This window comes from Elgaria multicarinata, chromosome 8 (assembly GCF_023053635.1).
Source record: "Elgaria multicarinata webbii isolate HBS135686 ecotype San Diego chromosome 8, rElgMul1.1.pri, whole genome shotgun sequence".
Lineage (NCBI taxonomy): Eukaryota > Metazoa > Chordata > Lepidosauria > Squamata > Anguidae > Elgaria > Elgaria multicarinata.
The window spans coordinates 48,666,465-48,677,323 of record NC_086178.1 but is presented as its reverse complement, the minus strand read 5'-3'; the positions used below and the strand labels follow the sequence as shown (position 1 = coordinate 48,677,323).

Here is a 10,859-nt window from a genome sequence, read left to right as displayed (position 1 = left end):
GTTCATTTGTCACTGCACAGGATAACTTCAAAACAGAGAAGTTCAAACCATTTTATTTTTTTTACAGAAAAAGGATTAGCCCCTACATAAAATAAACCTGACCTGTATTTGAAATTCTGTAGAAATGCATCCCATACAATAGATAAAAATGTTACTTTAAAAGATTTCCTGGCAGTGGATGGAACTGGAAGCCAATTTTTTAAAGATGCAAATCACATTAAATAGTGCCTTTTTAAAACCCTCGCTCAGGGAAGGGGAATCTCCAGCCCCGTGGTCCAGATAGAGCCCACAGGGGTTCCTCATCTACCTTGCCAACTTTTTTTCCAGGGCTGCTCCCTCACCCCAGGCAGGGAAAATCTCTTACCTCTGATCAGCAGGTGATCAAAGATGAGGGATGTTCCTTCTCTCGTCTGGATTAAAGTTTAATTGCTGCACGGGGGAGCATTTTGGTGGGGCGTTGCCACTGTGGAAGAAATCACTAATCTTTCCCTCCCTGAATGCTGTGAGCCTCCTCAAAAACCAGCCCACCCTCCGTGCCGCAATCAGGCTTAATTGCTCTCTGAGGGGGGACATTTTCAGACAGGGGAATGTGTGTGTGTCTTCTGTACGAAAATGGATGTGTGAGAGTGGTGTCTAGGCAGTCACATTGTGGGGGAGATACATGCTTTCAGTGAGTGACTCTGGCCATCTTGGGATATGCACTTCATTACCACTGGCATTCCTGGAGCTTGCTTTCTTGGAGCCAATTTGGCCCTGAAGCCAAAAATGGTTCTCCAACACCTGGCCAAAATTATGTATTTATTTATTATTTCATTTATACCCCACCTTTTTTCCTCCAAGGAACCCAAGGCGGTGTACATAATCCTCCTCCTCCGCTCCATTTTATCCTCACAACAACAACTCTCTGGCCTAGTGGGGACTAGAACCCGGATCTCCCGACTCCCAGTCCAACACTTTAGCCACTACACCACACTGGGTCTCCAATGTGTATGTCAGAGTGAAAGGTGTTCTGAACTGTATTTAAATGTGTCCTTTCTCTGAGTTGATCAAGTTAACGAATTGTTGAAGAGACAAGACTAGCTCTTTGTAGTGTTCTTGAAAAATAATAGTATTCTCTAGAATAAAGGCATTTCTCTATTCCTAAACTTTAACTATTTAATACATAGAATTTCTTAAAAACTCAGTATCTAGTTACTTTCCATCCTGCTCTCTGAAGAAAAGAAGACATTGATCCAGTTTGCATGATCTTGGCAGCCCATTGTGACTTATTTAAGCCACAGTGAGCCAAGTTCTTTCAATATTCAGGTTGTAGCTTGTTGTGTTGTCTGAACCCAGGCTGTGGGAGTTGTGTGACAGTTAGATAACCCTCACATAACCCTCGAATGGGCCATGGGTTATGCAAGGGTTGTTTAACCCTCACATAACCCACACTGCCTGGGACGGCACAACATATTATGCCCTGAATATTCAGAATAGCCACCACCACCCACTGCAGCTTAAATAAGCCAAGGTGGCTTATTTGATTGTGCAAACGTAACCATTGGCTGCATTTATTGCATCTGTTCATATACATTGAGACTTTGTAGTAATTAAAGGACAATTGAAACCCGTTCTTGTTTTTTACAATCCTAATAGCATTCTGCACAACCTTTTATGTTTGCCATCGATACAAGGAAATATCAGTATTTGCTGTGTTCATTTTAGCTTTTTATTACTTTCTCTCTAGTTGTTGGTAATACTTTTTTCTCAAGCTTTCTTGATCTATGACTCTTGGGCTCATGATTTTAAATTGTGTTGCTTTTATACTGCCTGTTTGGTGCATTCTCTTCCCCTCATTATTTTATTATGATTTTATTAGAATGTAAGCCTATGCGGCAGGGTCTTGCTATTTATTGTTTTACTCTGAACAGCACCATGTACGTTGATGGTGCTATATAAATAATAATAATAATAATAATAATAATACAAGTGCCCTTTCGTTTTCTGTATAGGTTTTTTGTTTTTTGTGTCTTGCATAAATCTGAATTCGGTTTATTGCTGGATGTAGTTTTCTTCATCTCCAAATAAGGCAACAGTATGGAAAAAATATCATACCCCTGTTTCCAGAATTGGCAAGCACATTACTTAAGTATCACTTTCACTTTTAATGCAGGCTGCTAATTTGAACGCTAATAGAACTTAGAAAAGTATCAGAGTCATTTTTATTTTGTTGGACCAAAGGTAACCAGAAATGTAATCAGGTGACAAAGTATCGCATGCACATTCTGTTCTATCTTCTATTCTAAAATGGTAATCTTGGGACAATTACATCAATCATACCTTTGGAGGCAGTGAGAGTGAACTGGTCCAAGTCATCAAAAGTGTTCCTTTTACAAATAACAATGTGGTATTTATAATGTAATTTGGGCATAATTATGTCTACTTTATAAAAGAGTGAGAGGTCTTCCTAACTCCATGCAACAGAAAATATGTAAACAGAATACTTAACAGCTCGCAAATAGTAGAATCAATAGATTAAAATCCCCCAATATAATAAAATAATTTATATTAAAAGAGAATATTGTCTCTAGTGCCTTATCCAATTTAGACAGATCTCAAGTTTAAATTTTTCCGCCTTCTTCTGGCAGAGAATTTACACGTTTACAATATATAGCTGTCTCCATCAGGTTATTGCATTGAGCTTCAGCACTTTAGCTAAGGCAGATAAACCTACTGACGAGAATGGCCAGGCCACCTCTATTCTGGTCTTTCCCCTGCAATTTCTAGTATTATTAAAGAACCTAACAGAGCAATCCTATGGTCCCTGGAAGAGTGCGATATGATTTTTAGGATTTCCCCTAATGAGGCTGTAGAAACTCCTGCGTCCTTTGGAGGGGGAAACTGACATCCGATCCCTCCCCCACCCCCTCACAGCCCTTATGAAAAGACACGTGCGGGCTGCTTTCCAAGGTCTCATAGAGGTTGAAAAGGAGGCATTCTAATGGGTAGGCCAGGAAGGGGTGTATCCACAGAAAGCTATGTCATCTCCATCACCTGTTTCCATCCTCCAACAGTACGTGAGCTAGATGGGCTCAGTGGCCCGTCCAAGTGGTGTGGGCTTTTTCCTGAAGGAAGAATGGGAGGCAAAATTGTTTCCGTCCTCCTCCCATTCTGCCGGCAAAAGCCCAGCAGTGCATAGTTTTTTCAGAAGCCTCCAAACTTGGAAGCTTCCATCTAATGGGCAGCAATCCCATAAGATTGTGCCCTAAGGCTGCAATCTAATGCTCACTTACCTGTGTGTAAGTCCCATTGAACTCAATGAAACTCAATATGTGAAGACATGTATATGATTACACTGATTCCTTTTCCAATCCAGAAAAGTACATACATCCCAGCCGATAGAATTTTCAATCATTTCTCCACTGGTCCAGGTCTAGTGCACAGTCTGTTAGATTGCATTCTGTGATACTCCGATAGCTGTCCTATAAAGCTTATATATGTTGCAGTAAAGTTTCATTTCATGTTGAAGGGGATTTGAAAAATATGGAAAATGTTTATCAGTTGTATTGTTAATTATTACAATTGTTCACCAGGATCTGTTCGTTTTGATGTAATTTTGATCTATTTTGAAGATCTATGTGTTAAATATGTCATTTTGATTTACAGAGCAATCCTAAAGTGTGTGGGGGAAGGGAAGAAGCCATGGCAGTGGGTTGGGGTGTACCTTTTTTCTCTCAATTTTTCAATTATTATTCTCCCCAAAGGAAGGAGAATGTGCTAGCTGGCATAGTTTGGGGAGGTCTTTGGGGAACAAGAAAACTTTGGCCTCTAATATATTAGGGGGCATCTGGGCTGGAAGCATTCACAGTGAAGTACTTCTACCACATCCAACAGCTTTCAGCTGGCATTTGGCTTTAGGATTATGCTGTTAAATAGCAAGCTCATTTCTATATTAAAGTATAATATTAAAGTATAATCTAACACTTATTTTAGCATTTGTTTTAATAAATTAAGTTGTGAGGATTTTTTAAAAAAGGCTTTTATATAATTATTTTGAACATTCAGAATTTTGAAGTTCGGAATTGAGACATCCGGTGATCATATCTAAGTACAAAGCTGTAACGTTTTGAAGTAACGTACACAGATTTCAAAAAAGTAATCACAGTAGTAGGTTTGATAGGCCAGCTTATCCCACAACAATTTTTATAAAGATGGACAGATTTAAATTTGTGCTTTTTCAAGCTTTGTATGGAAAACTTTGTGAAAAGATGGGCTGTGCCCCTAACTTAAATATGTGCATAAACTGACATTTGTTGAAAAGAATTGAAGCAACATTTCTAAAATCTAACCAGTTATTTTATGCAATACTCTTTCCAGTGGTCTTTTGGAGTAACCTTATGGGAACTGATGACTTTGGGACAAACTCCATATGTAGATATCGACCCGTTTGAGATGGCTGCCTATCTCAAGGATGGATACAGAATAGCTCAGCCAATCAACTGCCCCGATGAATTGTAAGTTGAGTAGTGATTCTCAGATAGTGTAGTTGGAAAACACTATCTAAGATTTGTCGGTGATAATTAATAAATTGTAATTGCAGTCTTAGGACGAATCATACATTGTACTTCAACTTCCTAAGTTTCCTTTCAGTAGAGTAGCTGGTCAAAGTGTGAATTAGCCAGAACAAGAATAAATAAGGGTGAATTGAATTTTAGTCAGCTTGACTCCAAAAATATTTGCAAGCCGAAGCTATTTAAATCACTGTTTTATTAATCTGCAGCATTTTAAATAACCCGAAAGACAAGCAGAGAGTCCACATGCCCCCCATTTTTTTTAATCCCTACACCTTTTCTCATGCCTCTTGAGAGATGGAGGGGGGCACTAAATGGCTTATACATGGCTAACAGATGGGAGCTGATGGTCTTTTTCTCTAGTGGCTTCTTTCCTGTCCCCACAAGTACAGGTTTACTCATGACATCTGCAGTAGTTCCGAACAGATGGGATTTGCTTTTGAGTGGGATGGAATATATTGGGACTTTGAAGGGCTATAGCTCAGTGGTAGAGCACATGTTTTGCATGCAGAAGGTTCCAGGTTCAATCCCTGATATCTCCAGGTAGGTCAGGAAAAACTCCTGCCTGAACCCCTGCAGAGCTATTGCCACATTGGCCTTCATGGACCAACGGTCTGACTCAGTATAAGGCAGCTTGCTATGTTTCTATAAATAGGCAGGGTGCATCTCTGTGTCCCATGGCAAGAGGTGAATACTAAGAACAGGGAACTAAATTAGTATTTTAATAGAAGCATTGAATTATACATGGTGGTTGTGACTGAAAATTGAGATACAAAGCTTGCACTATTAGTGATTGTTGAGCATACATAAATGTCTGTGTGTTGTGAATTGTATTCCCCTCTCTCCTAAATACCTAAGTAATATAGTATGGATAGTGAAAGAGTCTTTAAAAAAGATCACAATCAGGGAAGGATCACATTAGATACACTAAGTGCAATTGAACCAGCTTTTGCTCTCAACCCAGTAAATCCAAGTAAAATATAGCTGTTCCTTGTGAGCAGAATATACTGAAGGTCTATGCCCTATAGGTGCCAGTAATCACATACCAATACTGACTGTTAGAACAGGATCAATGCAGACAGCCAATTTATCAACTGGTTAATGTGGGGAAGTTTGCCAGCTTCTTAAGTGTGAAATAAAATGCAATTTGGCTTTGTAATATTCTGTGGGTGCTGTCACTCCATCATTAGTTATTGACTTGTTCTGTTGCATGGAATAAAGGTCTGTCCCATCACATATTGCTGCAGTGGTTTTTGACTACTTCCTAACTCCTTGTTTTGGGAAGTAAATCATTACTCAGTTCTCAGTTTTAAAAGTTTATTGGTACTAATAATAGTGACATTTCAGAGAGGTCAATAAACCATTTCCCCCACTCCTTGGAGCCATTCTCTTAAGAAAAATTCTGGCTGTTTAAAAAGAGTGTATTACTTTTAAGCCTGTGAAGTCATCTATTGTGTGTAATTTCACACTTCAAAATCAAGATAATCACACATATATACACACCCCACCCAGCCCTCCCATCATATAATGCACACAGGACTAATTTCAGAGATAAAACTAAAATTTCTCATTTAGTAATAAAAATAAACCCTCAAACTCACTGTAGTAATATGATGATGGGATTAAACTTAGAACCTCTTATAAAACTCTACCATAGCCTTCTCCCCCAACCACTTTTTCTCTCAGTTTCTGTATTCCAGCAATAAACAGCCATTTTCTTAATCTGCAGTAAAATGAGTATGTGTTTTATATAAAGGTGTTGCTATTAAAATATGCCAATATTTAAGTGGATCTTTAACAAAACACCTCATAAAAACTGCTAATATTTAAATCTTTCAAGAATATATAAACACTTGGAATAGAAATGTGAAACTTAAAAACTGAAAAGTTCCTGTGGAGAAAATGCTAGGAAGACAAGCTGCTCCTTTAGAAGATTAACTCTAGTCATGACTTGATGTCATCTGTCACAGATTACAAATATTGATGACCAAATACTTAATGTTGGGCCGCTGATAATTCAACAAGGAGGCAGTAAATATTGAGATTAGTGCATTGGGATGAGAAGGGAATGATTATGACAAGCTGATTTAACGTTTCCTTACTCTTTGTTTATATTATAGATTTGCTGTGATGGCTTGTTGCTGGGCACTAGATCCTGAGGAAAGACCTAAATTCCAACAGCTTGTGCAGTGCCTCACTGAATTTCACGCAGCATTGGGAGCCTATGTCTGACACCAGGCGCACGGACTCTATTCTGCTTGGAAAGGGACACTGTTCACATAACAGTGAAATGTGTCTATTTATACACACTGCAACCTAAAATTCATTACCTGGAAGTAAATCCCACTGATTTCAGTGGAGTTTCCACATAATGTGATTAGGATCAGGGAGCAAGCATGTGAAGCAGCAACACTAGAAGAGGATTTTTGAAATCACTGTGCCTTAAAATAGCCTGGATTTTGGGGTTGGGTATTGGTGTAAGTGTATGTTTTATTCTACATATCACTTACATAGAATTGCAATGGTTTAATTTCCCAAATGAATTCCTAGAATCTAGGTATAATGGACTAGAACATGAATTGGATGAATTTTGGCACTGTTAAAGAAGATATAAACTTAATCCAGAAATGTTTGAACTGACAAGTATGAGGACGCATGTGTACAATTCTAAAGTGGCAAAAGTCATCCCCTTTCTCCCTTTCCCCAGCCAAAAAGACTTGTGTGTGTTGCAGCATCAAAATATTTAAAATTATTTGACTGGTTTTGGTGTTCAGGTTTGTAGTTGGAATAGTCTTTTTTTCCTTCTTTTTTTTTTTTTTTTGGTATCAGTTTTGCTTTTCTTTTAAGACGACAGCACAATATGGTTGGAACCACAAGTGGCCTTTTATTATGTTTTAATCCAGTTCTTCAACACCAGTTCTTGTGTTGGGATAAAACTTGCTTTCAAAATGCATTATCCCCCTTCTAAGACATCAAGAAATTATGTAAAACTGATTCCAGTTTATCTCTATAAGAGTAAAATGGAGCCTCATGTTAAATGGTTAATTGCAGACAAGATGTTCCAAGTGCTAGAACTTCAGAAAAGCGCCAAAGCATCCCTCATATTAGGACCCTTTCATCTCAGTCTGTAGAATGCAGCTTTTCTTGATAAAAAGGTACTGGTTTATGTGTTTAGGATTTTTTATGACCTGAAAAGGAATAAAATATATAAATATATATATATATATTTGTAAAGACACATTTGAAGAGTAAAAAAAATCTGTATATTATGAGTTAATGAGAAACTTCATCCCTGATACTGTGGAGTTGTTAAGATTATGTTGTGGCTTTGAATTATCCAACTTTTAGCTCAAATTATGGCTATGACTATGAATCCATTTGATCACCTCTTGGACATTGAAGTCCTCATCAGCGATGAGTCATGTCACCTCTCTGATTTCATACTGATTTGATGTGCCTACAAGTGTTAAAGGATGGTGATTGCTGGTTCAAGAATCTGCAAATTGTTTTTTTTTTTAATGTATATTTAGGTAACTGTTCTGTTTTGCTTGAAAGGCTTCTCTTATATGGCTCAAGCATGACTAACAGATACTTAGCATTTTCTTTCACCTCTGCAATCACTAGAAATTGAATGCTACTTAAATAAGACTGTCCAAACACTTCAGTCTGTGTCATGCCACTATGTGCCATATATCAGAAAAATGCTGAGAACTAGCAGTGGCAAGCTTATGCCTCGTATTGTCCGTGTTCCTCCTTTCCTATGGCCCCGTCCTTCAGGATACATGCATGGTGTTTAATTTCTTCTTTGTGATCTCTGTGACTCACACACGGGAAATGCACCTGCACAGAACAACCACTTGGTACATTCTAGACCAGAGTTTTAGGTGGGCACTCCATCCCCCACTCTGTGCATGCTCTGGGGCGTAGCTCCTGCTTCCACTCAATTCCTTATCCATCGCAGCAATTAGCAGCATTTGGAACATTCTCTGAATTTCACAGTTTCTCCTAAATATATTACTCAATTGTCCTGTACAATTCCTAGCTCCCAAACATGTTTGCAGATGCTTGACTTGGGCCATGGCATTATCCGTTGCATTTCTCAGAGGAGTTCCACTTTCCCAGCTGTGCAGTGCAACAACCTGGGCACACTGCTCCACTTTCATCAAACACTACCGCTTGTGTGCCAAAGCACATCCAGATGCAGCCTTGGGCTGCATGGTCCTTTCTACAGTTTTGGCATGAAATCTCCTTTCTGGTGAGTTTTCTTGCTTATCAGTCCCCCATGTGAGTTGGTCACAGGAAACATGAAGGACAGGTTGCTTACCTATAACTTGTTCCTTGAGGGATCATCTGTAAATTCATAAAACCTACCCTCCTCTCTGCTTGAATGCCTCACTCTGAATTTGTTCCTCCACTGCAGCAGACCAGGAACTGAGCAGGAAGTGGGAGCCACACTCTGGAGCATGTGCAGAGGGAGGTGGGCAGGGTTCTCACCTAAAGCTCTACTCAGCTCTAGAATGTTCTGAATGATGGTTCTGCGCAGATGCATAACCCATGTGTGTGAGTTCACAGATAGCCACTCAAAAAACTAGTTAAAGGTAAGCAACCTGCCCTCATGTGTTAAGCTCTGTGAAACTTTTTCTAAAAGATGTCATGTTAAACAACCACAACTGTATGGATGGATATTTCTGAGTGAAAACACAGCAAAATAGTGGGGGGGAATGCCCCAAACTTAAGTGGAAAATGGAAGTGCTCATTTTGATACATTAACATTTGACCGAAGAGAATGGGAACAGCCATAGATCTGGTGAGGAGCATAAAGATGTTATTGGTTTAGCTGCACAATATCAGCCACGATGGCAGAGTATTAAGATTAAGCTAAGGGTAGTTGTGCCATTACAGGGGAAAGCAGTATAATTTATCTCTCCTCAGCTGGAATTAATTTAGCATGCTTTATAGGACTCCATCTGTTTCTAGCTCTGCTTTGTGCAGATGATATAAGTGAGATACATTGGGTTGGATCCAAAAGTTTCCTTCCTCTAATAGATGGGGTCTTTCTGTTCAAGGACGGAAATCTTTGGTCCAACCTATTTTTCAAATCTACATGAAATGTATACACATACATGTGTCTGTGTGTATTAAAAACATGATAACACAGACAACAAAACCAGGAACTCCCAAATTAATGCTGGTGCAAAAGTTCAGAAAGGGGACAAAGGCACAGGTTACTTAATATAGTCTGTAATCGAGACCTCAAATAATGGAGAAAATGTTTCAGTTATTCTTGGGGTATTACACAACACATGCTGTGGTACAGCAGTAACATTCATACAAAGCAAACTCATGAACATGTCGATCTATAATAGTGTATGTAGCTCATATGCTACAAGAATCCAGATTTGTGAGTAGTATTGAGTTTATTCTTTAGAATCCTGATAATCATCTGAATATGTTTGTAAACTGCAGTTTTCCAGAATAATGAGTGTTCATCTAAAGCTGTAGCCAACATATTTTTCTATTGACTTTAATATGAATGGAGCTAGGCCAAAATGAAGCACTTCTGAAAAATTCCACTCTACGTGGTTAGTTCTAGCTCCAGGGCAGCAATGCTGCTTTGGAATGAATTATGTACACAAAAATTGCACAATCCATGGCCAGCAATCCTCATAATGGCATTCAGTCAACTTTAATGAGAAATCCAATCTGTAATGGGTAAACTTCTCTCATTATTGATTTATGCCTTTGTACCAGCCAATTTGCTCCAGGTATTAGAATCAATCTGACATCATAGAACTACTTATACTAGTTTTAATAAGACATTTGGAGAGGTGCTGAAAGAAAAATGAGATCCAAGGTCTGAAATGAAGAATTGACAAATGAGAAATAAAACTACTGAAGTCAAGAGAGAGTAGCTTTGAATCAGTCAAATAACCACAATCTATAACTCTATGCTATGCAAGAACATAGGGCATATAATTGGTGCAAGCTATTGGGAGAGGTCCCAAAAGTTGAGTCTTATCAGAGTACATGGGAGGAGGTAGCTGTAGAGTAATTTTATTGCTCGAGCAGACAGGAAGCTCCCAAACATCCAGTTAATCCATGATGAGAGATGCTGGTCTACATTAACCAAGTCTCATTTAATCAAGTTAGCTTGTCAAGACCAGAATTTTTCACCCTCTGGACAGTGTTATTGATTTCTATTTTCAGTCTTACTAAATGAAGGAAATTTTGGAAACCCTTAGGCAAAAGATAACATCGGGCCTATTCAAATGGCATGCTAAGCCATGGTTAAGCCAATAACTCTTTTGC

General features: G+C 38.7%; 1 protein-coding gene across 1 annotated transcript in view; it reads left to right on the top strand.

The window, feature by feature from the left end:
• RYK (receptor like tyrosine kinase) overlaps positions 1-7,770 on the top strand; it is a 49,822-nt gene extending 42,052 nt beyond the window's left edge. Inside the window, exons 14-15 of the mRNA XM_063132316.1 lie at positions 4,357-4,493; positions 6,671-7,770. Coding sequence (XP_062988386.1) covers positions 4,357-4,493; positions 6,671-6,782 — 249 coding nt within the window. The 3' untranslated portion in view covers positions 6,783-7,770. The remainder of the gene's footprint in view (positions 1-4,356; positions 4,494-6,670) is intronic.
• The last annotated feature ends 3,089 nt before the right edge of the window (positions 7,771-10,859 follow it).